At 36.2% G+C, this 18,618-nt stretch overlaps 1 protein-coding gene and 1 non-coding gene across 3 annotated transcripts; both read left to right on the forward strand.

Annotated features, from left to right (window-relative positions):
• The first annotated feature begins 781 nt into the window (after positions 1–781).
• Positions 782–17,303, forward strand: LOC133649562 (synaptonemal complex central element protein 1-like). 2 transcript variants are annotated; one of them, XM_062046157.1, is made up of 8 exons: positions 782–936; positions 7,032–7,088; positions 9,902–9,976; positions 10,047–10,094; positions 12,062–12,116; positions 15,691–15,780; positions 16,884–16,947; positions 17,009–17,303. In XM_062046157.1, exons 1-8 carry the CDS (start codon positions 921–923, stop codon positions 17,030–17,032), a joined length of 429 nt encoding a protein of 142 aa, XP_061902141.1. In that variant the 5' UTR covers positions 782–920; the 3' UTR covers positions 17,033–17,303. The 2 variants fall into 2 exon arrangements, with proteins under 2 accessions (XP_061902141.1, XP_061902142.1); XM_062046158.1 differs by lacking the exon at positions 7,032–7,088 and having other exon boundaries at positions 784–936.
• Positions 9,695–9,825, forward strand: LOC133651265 (U8 small nucleolar RNA). The gene has a single exon (XR_009826403.1). It is a non-coding gene; the product is annotated as a U8 small nucleolar RNA (small nucleolar RNA).
• Positions 17,304–18,618: the final 1,315 nt, after the last annotated feature.

The following is an 18,618-nucleotide window of genomic DNA, read 5'->3' on the forward strand; positions in this document are numbered from 1 at the left end:
TTTTTTATGTTGATTTCATTAAAAAAATTTAAAAAAATTGTTTTTTTTTTTTTAATTTTTATTTTTTAATTCTTCGGTCCGGTGGTTGGGGACCACTGCTCTAGAGCCAGCGACTTCATTTTATTTTTTTAATCGTTTTTTTTTTCGAGGAGCTTTTATTAAATCTTTTTTATTTGTATAAACCTTAATTTATAATATTCAACATGACTTCATCAGTCAATTATAGCCAACTACGTGACGTCACCAGTCCGCCATTATGGCTCTCGAGAGCCAGCGACTTCATTTTATTTTTAATTTTTTTGTTGAGCTTTTATTAAAACATTTTTATTTTTATAAACCTTGATTTATAATATTCAACATGACTTCATCAGTCAATTATAGCCGACTACTTGACGTCACCAGTCCGCCATTATGGCTCTCGAGAGCCAGCGACTTCATTTTATTTATTTATTATTTTTTTTTGTCGAGCTTTTATTTAAACTTTTTTATTTGTATAAACCTTAATTTATAATATTCAACATGACTTCATCAGTCAATTATAGCCAACTACGAGTCCGCCATTATGGCTCTGTAGAGCCAGTGACTTTTTTTAAATATATATTTTTTTATTTTTATTTTATAAACTGCAACATTCACAAACAATCGAGAAATAATAATCAAAATAAGTACAAAAAGAGAGCCAGTGACTTCAGTCAACTATAGCCACCTACGTGACATCACGAGTCCGCCATTTTGGCTCTGGAGAGCCAGGGACTTCAGTCAATTATAGCCACCTACGTGACGTCACTACGTGAGTCCGCCATTGTGGCTCCAAAGAAACATTTGGCGCCGAATCCCGACATCGTCAACTCCAACTATCTTGAATTGAGCTGAAAAGACCCTGCGTTGTGTCGGCAAACATTACAGACCTTTGCGCCAAAATGAGTGCTTCTGAAGGTGAGTCATTTATTATATAGGTGGAATTAAAACAACTACTACTAGCGTAGTTAGCAGATGAGCTGTTAGCATAGCTAGCAGGTTAGCTAATAAGGTGTTACAACTAAACTAGCGTAGTTAGCAGATGAGCTGTTAGCATAGCTAGCAGGTTAGCTGATAAGGTGTTACAACTAAAGTAGGAGAAAATAGCCAATATACGCTTTTGTTTCATTCAACTCTTATTGTGCCTTGTTATTGAAGTAGAACTGATCATTTGAACACATAAACCTAAAAATAGCAAAGTGTTTACAATGCTTAGTGTCAACCTTGACTCCACTTAGACAATAGATGTGCGGCATTACACGTTTTATTATTAATGAGTAATATTTATACTATTAATATTTTATTAATTGTCTCCTTTAACTTCGTGTTTGGTTTTTTTTGCATAATGAAGTCCTTAAAGTGAAAGGGGGCAAGCTTCTATAATGTGGATAACATGATTTAGACGTAGAAACATATATAAAGTAAAATAGTTATGTGACCTATTTTTATGGACTTGCCTCTTTGTGGTGTTAAAGGCCTACTGAAATGACATTTTTTTAATTTAAACGGGGATAGCAGATCTATTCTATGTGTCATACTTGATCATTTCGCGATATTGCCATATTTTTGCAGAAAGGATTTAATATAGAAAAATGACGATAAAGATCGCAACTTTTGGTATCTGACAAAAAAAAAGCCTCGCCCCTACCGGAAGTAGCGTGACGTAGTCGGTTGAACATTTCCGCAAAGTTCTCTATTGTTTACAGTGATGGCGGCCAGAAGTGAGAGCGATTCGGACCGAGAAAGCGATGATTACCCCATTAATTTGAGCGAGGATGAAAGATTTGTGAATGAGGAAAGTGCAAGTGAAGGACTAGTGGGGAGTGGAAGCGATTCAGATAGGGAAGATGCTGTGAGAGGCGGGTGGGACCTGATATTCAGCTGGGAATGACTACAACAGTAAATTAACACAAGACATATATATACTCTATTAGCCACAACACAACCAGGCTTATATTTAATATGCCACAAATTAATCCCGCAGAAAAACACCCAGGTGTTTGTTATGCTAGCTCCTAGCTCCCGTCCATATAACCCGCCAATACAATTCAAACACTTGCACAACACACACACTCACTCAGCCCAAAGGACCGTTCACCTAACCCAAGGTTCATAAAGCTTATATATTTACCCAAAGTTACGTACGTGACACGCACGTACGGGCAAGCGATCAAATGTTTGGAAGCGCAGCTGCGTACTCAAGGTACCACGTCTGCGTATCCAAATCAAAGTGATCCTGGTAAGAGTCTGTGTTGTCCCAGTTCTCTACAGGCGTCTGTGTATCCAAGTCAAAAGTCCTTCTGGTAAGAGTCTCTGTTGTCCGAGTTCTTCGATCTTGACTGCATCTTTCGGGAATGTAAACAATGAAACACCGGCTGTGTTGTGTTGCTGCTGACTTCCCTCGCAAAATACTCCGCTTCGCACCGACAACTTTCTTCTTTGCTTGCTCAGCTTCTTTCTCCATAATGCAATGAACAAATTGCAACAGATTCACCAACACAGATGTCCAGAATACTGTGGAATAATGACATGAAAACAGAGCTACTTTGTATTGACTTCAATGGGGGAGCCATACTACTGTTCTACCGGCTACGTCACGCGCATAAGTCATCATCCAAAGGCGTTTTTAAAGGCCTACTGAAAGCCACTACTACCGACCACGCAGTCTGATAGTTTATATATCAATGATGAAATCTTAACATTGCAACACATGCCAATACGGCCAAGTTAACTTATAAAGTGACATTTTACATTTCCCGCTAAACTTCCGGTTGGAAACGTCTATGTATGATGACGTATGCGCGTGACGTCACGACGGCAACGGAAGTATTCGTACCCAATGTGTCACCATACAAACTGCTCTGTTTTCATCGAACAATTCCACAGTATTCTGGACATCTGTGTTGGTGAATCTTTAGCAATTTGTTTAATGGACAATGGAGACTGCAAATAAGAAAGTTGTAGGTGCGATCACAACACAACCGGGAGGTTGTGTTGTGTTTGAGCTGGATAGCAGACGCACTACCGTGAGTACAGCTTTGGCTTCCAAACATTTGATCGCTTGCCCGTACGTGCGTGTCGCTATGTACGTAACTTTGGGGAAATATATGTTTCTTGCCGGGGTGTCGTCGAAAGCTACAACGCCCGCCGCTCCGTGGTTAGCTTCAATTGTTAAGCTTTGCCAAGCTGGAAATTATTAACCGTGTATTTACATGTTCATGGTTTAATAGTATTGTTGATCTTCTGTCTATCCTTCCAGTCAGGGTTTTTTTTAATTGTGTTTCTATCTGCATTTGAGCCTGATGCTATCACGTTAGCTCCGTAGCTAAGTTAGCTTCAATTGTTAAGCTTCGCCAAGCTGGAAATTATTAACCGTGTATTTACATGTTCATGGTTTAATAGTATTGTTGATCTTCTGTCTATCCTTCCAGTCAGGGTTTTTTAAAATGTTGTTTCTATCTGCATTTGAGCCCGATGCTATCACGTTAGCGCCGTAGCTAAAGTGCGTCAACGATGTATTGTCGTGGAGATAAAAGTCACTGTGAATGTCCATTTCGCGTTCTCGACTCTCATTTTCAAGAGGATATAGTATCCGAGGTGGTTTAAAATACAAATCCATGATCCACAATAGACAAAGGAGAGTGTGTGGAATCCAATGAGCCAGCTTGTACCTAAGATACGGTCAGAGCGAAAAAAGATACACCCTGCACTGCCTCTCTAGTCCTTCACTCTAACGTTCCTCATCCACGAATCTTTCATCCTCGCTCAAATTAATGGGGTAATCGTCGCTTTCTCGGTTCCGAATCTATCTCGCTCCATTGTAAACAACGGGGAATTGTGAGGAATCCTTCGCCCTGTGACGTCACGCTACTTCCGGTATAGGCAAGGCTTTTTTAAAATCAGCGACCAAAAGTTGCGAACTTTATCGTCGTTGTTCTATACTAAATCCTTTCAGCAAAAATATGGCAATATCGCGAAATGATCAAGTATGACACATAGAATGGATCTGCTATCCCCGTTTAAATAAATTAAAAAATCATTTCAGTAGGCCTTTAAGTTCCTGTTATAAGCTGTTATACAGTATATGCCTTGAGCTCTTATTTTGAAGGCGCTAAGAGCGGAAGTGGTGTGAGGCTCGGTATATTTAGGGGGACAGGTTAATACGTTGTTTTTTTTTAACTGCCTGTGTTGTTTTTGCACTTATCCTGTTATTGTGTTGAAACGAGGACGTTTCTTTTTGTAGGAGGGGAGGTATGTAACCTATTTTTATGGACTTGCCTCTTTGTGATGTTAAGTTCCTGTTATAAGCTGTTATACGGTATAGGCCTTGAGCTCTTATTTTGAAGGCGCTAAAAGCGGAAGTGGTGACACGTTGCGGTGGAGCGGAGTTTTGAAAACAAACCAAATTAAAGTGGTCTTTGTGTAAAACTGGAGCCTCCGTGTTTGATATTTTGTAGTTTTCTACAGTACAGGCGACATATATAAACCCTCGGTTACGTTGGTGGCAGCGGTGGGATTCGAACCCACGCCTGCGAAGAGACTGGAGCCTCAATCCAGGAGAAGGAATGTAACCGATGTGATGTTATGAGCTAGGGCAGGGGTCACCAACACGGTGCCCGCGGGCACCAGGTAGCCCGTAAGGACCAGATGAGTAGCCCGCTGGCCTGTTCTAAAAATAGCTCAAATAGCAGCACTTACCAGTGAGCTGCCTCTATTTTTTAAATGTTATTTATTTACTAGCAAGCTGGTCTCGCTTTGCCCGACATTTTTAATTCTAAGAGAGACAAAACTCAAAAAGAATTTGAAAATCCAAGAAAATATTTTAAAGACTTGGTCTTCACTTGTTTAAATAAATTCATTAATTTTTTTACTTTGCTTCTTATAACTTTCAGAAAGACAATTTTAGAGACAAAATACAACCTTAAAAATGATTTTAGGATTTTTAAACACATATACCTTTTTACCTTTTAAATTCCTTCCTCTTCTTTCCTGACAATTTAAATCAATGTTCAAGTAATTTTTTTTTTTTAATTGTAAAGAATAATAAATACATTTTAATTTAATTCTTCATTTTAGCTTCTGTTTTTTCGACGAATATTTGTGAAATATTTCTTCAAACTTATTATGATTAAAATTCAAAAAAATTATTCTGGCAAATCTAGAAAATCTGTAGAATCAAATTTAAATCTTATTTCAAAGTATTTTGAATTTATTTTAAAATTTTTGTTCTGGAAAATCTAGAAGAAATAATGATTTGTCTTTGTTAGAAATATAGGTTGGTCGAATTTGTTATATATTCTAACAAAGTGTAGATTGGATTTTAACCTATTTAAAACATGTCATCAAAATTCTAAAATTAATCTTAATCAGGAAAAATTACTAATGATGTTCCATAAATTCTTTTTTTAAGTTTTTCTCTTCTTTTTTTCGGTTGAATTTTGAATTTTAAAGAGTTAAATTGAAGATAAACTATGTTTCAAAATGTAATTGTCATTTTTTTCGTGTTTTCTCCTCTTTTAAACTGTTCAATTAAGTGTAAATATCATTAATTATTAATAATAACATAGAGTTCAAGGTAAATTGAGCAAATTGGCTATTTCTGGCAATTTATTGAAGTGTGTATCAAACTGGTAGCCCTTCGCATTAATCACTACCCAAGAAGTAGCTCTTGCTTTCAAAAAGGTTGGTGACCCCTGAGCTAGGGAATTTAAGAACTACACTACCCAGCATGCAACAGTAGTGACGAGCATGCGCGGTAGCCCCGTGAATTGTTGTTGTATGTCGCCATGCCGGCAGCTAGAATGTGCTTATGAGCGCGCTGTGTGGGTAAACGTTTACAACTCAGCCAACACGCCTCGTCTGCATTATTTACAATTAGACAACACAACCGAGGCTTTATATATGTCGCCTATACTGTACAAACTACAAAATAACAAATCTCCGCTCCACCACAACGTGTCACCACTTCCGCTCTTGGCGCCTTCAAAATAAGAGCTCAAGGCGCATACCGTATAACAGGAACTTAAAGGCCTACTGAAATGATTTTTTTTAAATTAAACGGGGATAGCAGATCTATTCTATGTGTCATACTTGATTATTTTGCGATATTGCCATATTTTTGCTGAAAGGATTTAGTAGAGAACGACGACGATAAAGTTCGCAACTTTTGGTCGCTGATCAAAAAAAGCCTTGCCTATACCGGAAGTAGCGTGACGTCACAGGAGGTAGGATTCCTCACAATTCCCCGTTGTTTACAATGGAGCGAGAGAGATTCGGACCGAGAAAGCGACGATTACTCCATTAATTTGAGCGAGGATGAAATATTCGTGGATGAGGAACGTTAGAGTGAAGAACTACAGAGGCGGTGCAGGGTGTATCTTTTTTCGCTCTGACCGTAACTTAGGTACAAGGTCTCATTGGATTCCACACACTCTCCTTTTTCTATTGTGGATCACGGATTTGTATTTTAAACCACCTGGGATACTATATCCTCTTGAAAATGAGAGTCGAGAACGCGAAATGGACATTCACAGTGACTTTTATCTCCACGACAATGTAACTACACGGTTGATAATTCTCAGCCTGGCAAAGCTTAACAATGCTGTTGCTAACGACGCTGAAGCTAACTTAGCAACCGGACCTCACAGAGCCATGATAAAAACATTAGCGCTCCACCTACGCCAGCCAGCCCTCATCTGCTCATCAACACCCGTGCTCACCTGCGTTCCAGCGATCGACGGCGCGACGAAGGACTTCACCCGATCACAGATGCGGTGGCGGCTAGCATCGGCTAGCGCGTCTGCTATCCAAGTAAGTACTATAAGTAAGTACTATAATAAATAAATAAATAAACTATCAGACTGCATGGTCGCTAGTAGTGGCTTTCAGTAGGCCTTTAACATCACAAAGAGGCAAGTCCATCAAAAATAGGTTACAGTTATATTGTTATTTTTGTATCATTATACATGTTTTGTATGAATATATAAGCGATGCATTTCACTCCACTGCTCCAGCGGGTGGAGGCCTGACCCAGGAGCCGCTGAAGAACAAACTAAGAAGGCTGCAACAAGGTGACCTGTCACATGTTTTAGTGCACATTTTAAATATTTTAATCGTACAAATGTTGTGTTCTTATCTGATGATCTCAGGGCGTTTAATCGATCTATCTGACGCTTTGTTTTGTTATGGACAGTTTGAGCTCAGCAGCGACATCTGCTGGCCGAACGCCGACATGACAGCGGGGTTATACACTACTTCTGCTGTTTTGTCGCCTATTGTCTTTTTTTTAACTCACCAAAAGGGCAATGAACGGCAATTTACGTTATTTGGTGTATACTTACATAATAAATCTAAGAAGTATGATCAATCAGTGAGTAATCCAAGGCAAAAATGTTCGGCTGAAAACCGGAAGTAGAATCCTGCATTTTCTTCTTCGGTGGTACTGTATTTCCGTCTCGGTTGTGTGTTTTTATTCTTTTTTGTTTTTGTTTTAATAATCATATTTTAGTACACACATACACATACAAGTACACATTTAAATATTTTAATCGTACAAATGCCATGTTCTTATCTAAATGGGCTCTCTGAAAGTAAACAGTTTAAAAAAAAAAAGAAAGTAATATTTTTATCTGAGTCTGTAAATTAGTTTGCTTGTTGATGATTTTTGTTTGGTTTTGTATTGTGTAGTTATATTTATATGGTAATTAATATTCTGTGACTGTAAATTGTTTGCTTGTTGATGCTTGTATTTGTTTCTGTATTGTGTAGTTATAATTATATGGTTTTACTTGTAATTGTATTGAGTTTGTGGACCCCAGGAAGACTAGTGGGTTGTTGTGGCAACCAGCTAATGGGGATCCTTAGTAAAAAATTAAAATCAAATCTCAGGGCGTTCAATCGATATATCTGACGCTTTGTTTTGTTATGGATGAATTGAACTCCTTCCATTCACACATTTAAAAAACACTTTAAGACCAATGTCTTGAAAAAATATATCACTCTTGAATCAACACTGTAGTTAATACTATGATCAATGTTAATTAAAAACTAAATGTGGGATATAAATAATAATAGAAGTATAATTGTTTGTATATAGTATATAATTGGTGCAAAGGTTTAACATGTGTACAAGGATATTTCACATGCCTTTACTGTGTATATAATTGAACTGTGTTTATGTTGTGTATAATGTGTATTTATAATATGTTGTACAGAGGACTTTTCATAATTTTCGGAAGTTCATCTTGTACTTGACATTGTTTATAAGGTTAGGCGCAATAAGTGTTCAACTTCAGCCTAAACCCTGTCGCTCTGCAACATTTTCATTTTCAATCTATGAATGCACAACTCTTTGTTTATTTTGTTGACCATTGGCCGAATAATAATAAACTAAACTAAACTCAGTAGCGACATCTGCCGGCTGAACCTCGACATGACAGCTGTGTTGCACACTACTTCCGCTTCCGCTGTTTTGTCGCTGTCACGCCAATTTTCTTCCCATCACAAAAACCTTCCTAACCCCCATTTCCGCTTACGTCAGTTCCTCTTACTGACGTCATTGCCAGCGATCGATAAATCCAAATCTCCTGAAAATGGTGGTGTCACTGGATGATATTCGTCTTTATCTGTCCCAGGGGACTTATGTCAAACACCAGCAGGCTTCGCAACATTTCAAGCGGCGTGTTAGGGCCGCTGCTGCGAACTTCTGTCTTCGTGGTAACGTGCAAAAAATATTAATTAATATATAATACTGTTAAATGTCTGTACTACTTTAAATCAACATTATTGTTGAAACCATTTCACTAATATTAATTAATATATATTACTGTTAAATGTCTGTACTTTAAATCAACATTATTGTTGAAACATTTCAGTAATATTAATTAATATATAATGTTAAATGTCTGTACTTTAAATCAACATTATTGTTGATAATTCAGACGTTTTGTTAACGCTGTATTATAAAAAAGAGTCAAACGAAGTGCTATCGATCGCTGTCAATGACGTAAGCGGAAATGACCCCGGAAGTAAATGGGGGTTAGGAAGGTTTTTGTGATGGGAAGAAAATTGGCGTGACATCTCCTATTGTCTTTTTTTTTAACTCACCAAAACTGCAATGCACTGTAATTTACGTCGTTATTTGGTATATACTTACATAACAAATAAGTATAAAAAGTATGATCAATCTCTGAGTAATCCAAGGCAAAAATGTTCGGATGAAACCCGGAAGTAAAATCCTGCATAGTCTTCTTCGGTGGTACTGCATTTCCGCCTCGGTTGTGTGTATTTATTCTTTCTTTAATCAAAATAATAGCCAACAAAGTGAATGTTTCCGATAGCTGAGAGTTTTATTAGGGAATACATTTATGATCCATACGTGTTGGGTGGGAAAAAAGCTCCGTCCTGGGCTTCGATAGTGACTTTCTTCACTGTACGCCAATGAGAGGCACGCTTGGGATGACGTCATGCGTCATTATGCACATGTCGCTGCGATCCGAACACGAAAAGTGAGCTTTAACTCACATCTCCCAGCATGTTTGCATTCTTCTCGATGCGGGGTAGAGCATGCACGCTTTTATGCCATATATATGTCAAAATGAATGTGGCTATGGTGAAACCGCGACTTTGTTGGTTGTGTTGTGGAGGATAAAGTAGCTGCTGTGGCCGATGTAAGGCATCTTCAGTGAGGTACATCCTTACCTGTTACTCCAGCAATGGAGTTTCAGAACATGATGAATGGAGACAATGAGATATGATTATATCTTCCGCTTGTAGAGAAAAGCAACACTCTACAAGACCCATTCTGAACCTTTTCTTAGTGTGTAAAACAAATAAAGATGCGTATGTCAGAAGCTAATCAGCCAGCGGTGTGTGATGTTTACAGGAAAATGCACCGTGGAAGACGACATTAATGCCAATAATACGATCTTCGAGTCCCTGCTGAAGGAGTTGGACACATGTAAGACACGTCGTCAAATGTTGGACCATTTATGTTTGCTAGTTTGTCAAGTATGTTTCTGTCTTTGCAGTGCAAACACAATCTTTCCAACTAGAAATAACTCATCAAGAAAAACAAGGTATAGGATGTATGTCTCTCTCTCTCTCTCTCTATATATATATATATATCAGGGGTCACCAACCTTTTTGAAAGCAAGAGCTACTTCTTGGGTAGTGATTAATGCGAAGGGCTACCAGTTTGATACACACTTCAATAAATTGCCAGAAATAGCCAATTTGCTCAATTTACCTTTAACTCTGTTATTATTAATAATTAATGATATTTACACTTAATTGAACGGTTTAAAAGAGGAGAAAACACGAAAAAATTTACAATTAAATTTTGAAACATAGTTTATCTTCAATTTCGACTCTTTAAAATTCAAAATTCAACCGAAAAAAGGAGAGAAAAACTAGCTAATTCGAATCTTTTTGAAAAAATTAAAAAAAATAATTTATGGAACATCATTAGTAATTTTTCCTGATTAAGATTAATTTTAGAATTTTGATGACATGTTTTAAATAGGTTAAAATCCAATCTACACTTTGTTAGAATATATAACAAATTGGACCAAGCTATATTTCTAACAAAGACAAATCATTATTCCTTCTAGATTTTCCAGAACAAAAATTTTAAAAGAAATTCAAAAGACTTTGAAATAAGATTCAAATGTTATTCTACAGATTTTCTAGATTTGCCAGAATATTTTTTTTGAATTTTAATCATAATAAGTTTGAAGAAATATTTCACAAATATTCTTCGTCGAAAAAACAGAAGCTAAAATGAAGAATTAAATCAAAATGTATTTATTATTCTTTACAATAAAAAAATACATTTACTTGAACATTGATTTAAATTGTCAGGAAAGAAGAGGAAGGAATTTAAAAGGTAAAAATGTATATGTGTTTAAAAATCCTAAAATCATTTTTTAGGTTGTATTTTTTCTCTAAAATTGTCTTTCTGAAAGTTATAAGAAGCAAAGTAAAAAAAATTATGAATTTATTTAAACAAGTGAAGACCAAGTCTTTAAAATATTTTCTTGGAGTTTCAAATTCTATTTGAGTTTTGTCTCTCTTAGAATTAAAAATGTCGGGCAAAGCGAGACCAGCTTGCTAGTAAATAAATACAATTTAAAAAATAGAGGCAGCTCACTGGTAAGTGCTGCTATTTGAGCTATTTTTTAGAACAGGCCGGCGGGCTACTCATCTGGTCCTTACGGGCTACCTGGTGCCCGCGGGCACTGCGTTGGTGACCCCTGCTATATAGTCTATAGCCTAGCTAGCTATTTTCGAAAACCGGACAACGAGAGGATACCAAAGGCAGCGTTAAGATGGACACCACCGGGAAAAGGTAAGCCAGGGCGGCCAAAGAACACCTGGCGAAGAACAGTTGTACTTAAACAATACATGTAGCCCTCAAATCTCTCAATATTTTATACACTAACACTTCATCTTGTTGTTGATAACTTCCGCGTCTCTTTCTTAGTAGCGCGCAGGCTAAGCTAACTGGCAAGCTAAGCTAAGCCTGAGAAGCTTTAAAGTTCACTGAGACGAGTCTGACGCAAATAATACATTTTCGTTTTTTCACGCGATATGCGAATAAGTAAAAAATGCGTAAATGAAGGATTTAACGCCGACTTCCAAGCCACAACGCTCGTTAAATGCTTTTTCTGTCAATGCTGTGTTCGCTGTGAGCTGCTTTGTTTTCAACAAATTCCCGGTTGCTAGGGGATTGGTAGGCGGAAGTGACGTAGGTCCGCCCTCACCATAACGATTCTTAATCAATACATTTATTCAACAAAACAAGTTTTCTTTGAAGTAATATAGAAATGTTTATCTATTTTATGGAAGAATCATTGAACTGGCATCCAATGTTGTTAAAAAGTATTGTTTTGAATATAAATTCGGTTTTTGAATCTAATCATTCCCCCCAAGAGTCAAATCAAATGATGCCAAAGATTCCCAGTCCTACTAGTTAGCACCATTTATGTTCATCTGCAGTCTGAATCTTGCAAAGCTTTGATATTGAATATCCTTTTATGTGCAGAGTTGTGCCAGAAGCTGCAGTTCCAGTGCAAAGAATCTGAGCAGGAGTCTGTCAGGTGACTTTGTTGTTTGTCAAGTCAAAGTCTTCTCACCAAAATATATTTTAGTCTTTGTCAAATATCGCTTATTTAAATGCTTTTAGTTTTGGTCAACAAAATAGGACAAAACATTTTAGTCAGCTAAAGCAGTGGTCCCCAACCACCGTGCCGCACAAGAAATTATTATTATTATTATTATTATTTTTTTTTAATGAAATCAACATAAAAAACACAATATATACATTATATATCAATATAGATCAATACAGTCTGCAGGGATACAGTCCGTAAGCACACATGATTGTATTTAATTATGTAAAAAAAAAAAAAAAAAATTTTTTTTATTTTTTTATGAAATCAACATAAAAAACACAATATATACATTATATATCAATACAGTCTGCAGGGATACAGTCCGTAAGCACACATGATTGTATTTAATTATGTTAAAAAAAAATAAAAAAAAAATTTTTATTTTTTTTTTATTTTTTTTTTTTATGAAATCAACATAAAAAACACAATATATACATTAAATATCAATATAGATCAATACAGTCTGCAGGGATACAGTCCGTAAGCACACATGACTGTATTTAATTATGTAAAAAAAAAAAATTTTTTTTTTTTTTTTAATGAAATCAACATAAAAAACACAATATATACATTATATATCAATATAGATCAATACAGTCTGCAGGGATACAGTCCGTAAGCACACATGATTGTATTTAATTATGTAAAAAAAATAAAAATTATTTTTTATTTTTTTATTTTATTTTTTTATGAAATCAACATAAAAAACACAATATATACATTATATATCAATATAGATCAATACAGTCTGCAGGGATACAGTCCGTAAGCACACATGACTGTATTTAATTATGTAAAAAAAAAATAATAATAATTTTTTTTTTTTTTTTTTAAACCCCCCCACCGGTCCGTGGGACAAATTTTCAAGCGTTGACCGGTCCGCAGCTACAAAAAGGTTGGGGACCACTGAGCTAAAGTATAAAGTATGAGGGGTGTAACGACTCGTTTTAACAACGATTCGATTAATAATTGGATGTTGCCGATTCGATTCGTGGATGATCCAAAACGATACAGTAACTTTTTTATTGAAGTAAAAAAAGCTGTGTGAAATAAATAGTTTTTAGTGGACACTGCAGGTGAAGTTTCCTATGTTGCTGTTATTTCTTAGTTCTTATTTACTACATGAATGATGGACACAAACAAGTAAACAATGATTCATGTTATTTATTGTAAGGAGTGATGTATACATGAATTATGATACAAACAAACAAGTAAACAACAACTAATGTTATTTCTTGTAAGGAATGATGTATACATGAATTATGAAATAAACAATTAAACAACAATTATTGTTATTTCTTGTAAGGAATGATGTATACATGAATTATGAAACAAGTAAACAATAATGAATGTTATTTCTTGTAAGGAATGATGTTTACATGAATTATGATACAAGTAAACAATAAATGTTATTTTTTGTAAAGGAAAATGTTCACATGAATTATGAAACAAACAAGTAAACAACAATTCATTTTATTTCTTGTAAGGAATGATGTATACATGAATTATGAAACAAACACACAAGTAAACAATAATTAACGTTATTTATTGTAAGGAATGATCTACCGGTATATAAGAATTATGATATAAACAAACAAGTAAACAATAGTTAATGTTATTTCTTGTAAGGAATGATGTATGCATGAATTATGAAACAAACACACAAGTAAACAATAGTTAATGTTATTTCTTGTAAGGAATGATGTATACATGAATTATGATACAAACAAACAAGTAAACAATAATTAATGTTATTTATTGTAAGGAATTTTACGTATATAAGAATTATGATACAAACAAACAAGTAAACAATAGTTAATGTTATTTCTTGTAAGGAATGATGTATATACATGAATGATGATACAAACAAGTAAACAATGCATTCATGTGTTATTTGAATAAAGTTCTGCAATGTTGCTCGTTAGTACACGGAATATCTCGTCTGCTTAACTTTAAAAACTTCCACTTTTTGCCAGAAAACCCCGTTTTTGTCCTTCTCTCCTGCCATCCTCCCACTTCCGTTGTGTTTGTTTTGGCTACTGCGGCGATGGAGTCGCTCCACCAGCAACACTCAGAGCACGGGCCTCATTAAAGGAGCGCCACAAGTTTCATGATTCGTCATTTAATCAAACAATAACGTGACAGGGATGGAATGTATCCAAAAATATCATCCAAAATCCAGACTTTTGTGTAAATATCTGGACAAATATGCGATGATTCTATAAGTAAAGTAGAGCAGGCAGCTGCTCGCACATTCTCATACTTTCTGTAACATCCAGAGAGGAGTGATGTCAGCCATCTTGAAAAATGTCTCAACTATAATCTACCTGAAGGAGACAACGATGGTTTTTATTGAAATGTTCCTCACCAGCAAACCTTACAATGACAAATGTCATATTTTGACCCATTTTCCCGGGAAATGTGTCATATTTAGAAATAAAATGTTGATGTTCCTCTTAGACGCACGTAATAAAGGTGATTTTTCATGATCAAACATTATGTCACTACTTTCCTACAAAATAATGTTAAAAATACAACTTTTCCAGATGTTTACTGACATATAATATTCATCTTTAATAACTTTTACTGTAAATATGGGTAATTCCTTTACTAATAATTAGATATGTCCGATAATATCGGTCTGCCGATATTATCGGCCGATAAATGCGTTAAAATGTAATATCGGAAATTATCGGTATCGTTTTTTTTATTATCAGTATCGTTTTTTTTTTTTTTGTTTTTTTGTTTTTTTTATTAATTCCACATAAAAAACACAAGATACACTTACAATTAGTGCACCAACCCAAAAAAACCTCCCTCCCCCATTCACACTCATTCACACAAAAGGGTTGTTTCTTTCTGTTATTAATATTCTGCTTCCTACATTATATATCAATATATATCAATACCGTCTGCAAGGGATACAGTCCGTAAGCACACATGATTGTGCGTGCTGCTGCTCCACTAATAATACTAACCTTTAACAGTTAATTTTACAAATTTTCATTAATTACTAGTTTCTATGTAATTGTTTTTATATTGTTTTACTTTCTTTTTTATTCAAGAAAATGTTTTTAATTTATTCATCTTATTTTATATTATTCATTTTTTTTAAAAAGTACCTTATCTTCACCATACCTGGTTGTCCAAATTAGGCATAATAATGTGTTAATTCCACGACTGTATATATCGGTTGATATCGGTATCGGTTGATATCGGTATCAGTAATTAAAGAGTTGGAGAAATATCGGCATATCGGATATCGGCAAAAAGCCATTATCGGACATCCCTACTAATAATCGGTATCGCTCGCCCTTTCAAAAACATATGGATGATGGCTGAGTGGTGAAGATGCTGAAGTGTAACACTAGAGGGCAGCATTCATTTGCCATGCTCAACTTTGTTGCCTGATTTGAAACTCTCTTCTTCCTCTGATCCTGCAGAAAGACTTGAAGGTCAGGTGGAATATTTTCTCAATTGTGGTATTTGTGTGCTCCAGACTTGCCGAGGAGATCAAGAAACGTGAAGAGCTTCTAGCACAGCTCAGATGTGAAATCCAGGATCTCAAGCTCAAGCAGCGGAAGCAACGGTGGGCATTATTAGTATCAACTAGCGATGGGCAGTTCTGCTCTTGTAAGGGAGCCGCTTCTTTTGGCCCGACTCACCGGATACCACATGTTTCTTTCACGGATGCGCAGCCTGAAGTCGTAGCTCCAAAAACACGTGACGGAATACACCAAGATCTCAGTTAGGTCCCATCTCTGATTGTGTGTTAGTCTACATTTACAATAAAACATCCAAAAACTCTGATTGGCAGACCGGGGTGGTGGTTCCTCTCTTTAAGAAGGGGAACCGGAGGGTGTGTTCTAACTATGGTGGGATCACACTCCTCAGCCTTCCCGGTAAGGTCTATTCAGGTGTACTGGAGAGGAGGCTACGCCGGATAGTCGGACCTCAGATTCAGGATGAACAGTGTGGTTTTTGTCCTGGTCATGGAACTGTGGACCAGCTCTATACTCTGGGCAGGGTCCTTGAGGGTGCATGGGAGTTTGCCCAACCAGTCTACATGTGTTTTGTGGACTTGGAGAAGGAATTCGACCGTGTCCCTCGGGAAGTCATGTGGGGAGTGCTCAGAGAGTATGGGGTATCGGACTGTCTGATTGTGGCGGTCCGCTCCCTGTATGATCAGTGCCAGAGTTTGGTCCGCATTGCCGGCAGTAAGTCGGACACGTTTCCAGTGAGGGTTGGACTCCGCCAAGGCTGCCCTTTGTCACCCATTCTGTTCATAACTTTTATGGACAGAATTTCTAGGCGCAGTCAGGGCGTTGAGGGGATCTGGTTTGGTGGCTGCAGGATTAGGTCTCTGCTTTTTGCAGATGATGTGGTCCTGATGGCTTCATCTTGAGCGCCCCCTTCTGCGTATCGTCGGAACTTTATTATTATCTGTGAATGCAACCAAATATTCCTATAATTTTTTTTTAATGATTAAAAATGGACACATCAATGATCCGCGTTTCACCTCGACTTACAATTTGAAAGCAAGTCAATCTGTCGGTAAAAAGGGTAATAATCAAACACAATTACTGATGCAAACATTTATACTAATACATATTTCCTGTTACTGAGGGCAGCCATGACTGCAGTTTGACACAGGCATTGCTGAAATGTGAAGGATTGACTTTGTTTGCGCAGGATGGAGTTTGAGAATCATCTTCATCAGCTGATGGAGCAGCACAAGAAGCTGTACTTTGTCATTGTAAGTCAGCTGCAAGATCTCCTTCCTGTTCCTCGCTAACGCTTTCTTCTTTGCTGCGCAGAAAGAATCGCAGCCCAAAGAGTGAGTGCACAGGTGTGCTGTACGTACGCTACAATTCTTTACACACACACACTGCTTACTACCGTTCTTCCGCCAAGACTCTTGAGTCATGCTCCGTCATCCTTGCTCATTTATTGAACAATAATGCCTTGCTTTTCCTCGTTCGACAGCTTTTGTGTTGATGACATTTGTGAAAGCGTAGTAACGTAACTATTAATATTGTCCTTGTTTGAGTTGTCAACTACTAAGAGTACGGTCAAATGTTTTAATAAAGTACCAAGTGTGTTTACTTGAAGCACAACTAAATATCTTGTATCTCCATATGGTGTTTGATAATAATCACTTCAAATATTTACAATCCCAGAGAGAGCACACAATAAACTGGACAGCCACTAAATCTTTGGTTTAATCACACAATCCAACAGAGTGGAGACGTCCAGGAGTTAGTCATGTCCTACAGAACCACCTCGCTCCTTTCCCCACCAAACATGTTTATTTACATTAAATAACCAGCCAAATAGACACATACACTTCTCATTCATGTCCAACCTGTTAGACTCAATCCTTACATCCACTTTCATGAGCTGACTTTTAGGCTGCATTCACACCTGCCATCTGCTACTCTATTCCAGACCACTATATATATATATATATATATATATATATATATATATGTCTTAATTAGATTATCCAAAAAAAATAGTGCTCGATACCGTGGTAGAGCGTAATATGTGTGTGTGGGAAAAAATCACAAGACTATTTCATCTCTACAGGCCTGTTTCATGAGGGTTTCCTCAATCATCAGGAGATTTTTTTTTCTCCTGATAATTGAGGAAACCCTCATGAAACAGGCCTGTAGAGATGAAATAGTCTTGTGATTTTTCCCCACACACATATATATATATATATATATATATATATATATATATATATATATATATATATATATATATATATATATATATATATATATATATATATATATATATATATATATATATATATATATATGTATATGTGTGTGGAAACCCTCATGAAACAGGCCTGTAGAGATGAAATAGTCTTGTGATTTTTTCCCACACATATATATGTATATATATGTGTGTGTGTGGGAAAAAATCACAAGACTATTTCATCTCTACAGGCCTGTTTCATGAGGGTTTCCTCAATCATCAGGAGATTTTTTTTTCTTTTTTTTTTTCTCCTGATGATTGAGGAAACCCTCATGAAACAGGCCTGTAGAGATGAAATAGTCTTGTGATTTTTTCCCATATATATATATATATATATATATATATATATATATATATATATATATATATATATATATATATATATATATATATGTATATGTGTGTGGGAAAAAATCACAAGACTATTTCATCTCTACAGGCCTGTTTCATGAGGGTTTCCTCAATCATCAGGAGATTTTTTTTTTCTTCTCCTGATGATTGAGGAAACCCTCATGAAACAGGCCTGTAGAGATGAAATAGTCTTGTGATTTTTTCCCACACACACACACACACACACACACACACACACACACACACACACACACACACACATATATATATATATATATATATATATATATATATATATATATATATA

The sequence above is a fragment of the Entelurus aequoreus genome, linkage group LG05 (assembly GCF_033978785.1).
Source record: "Entelurus aequoreus isolate RoL-2023_Sb linkage group LG05, RoL_Eaeq_v1.1, whole genome shotgun sequence".
NCBI lineage: Eukaryota > Metazoa > Chordata > Actinopteri > Syngnathiformes > Syngnathidae > Entelurus > Entelurus aequoreus.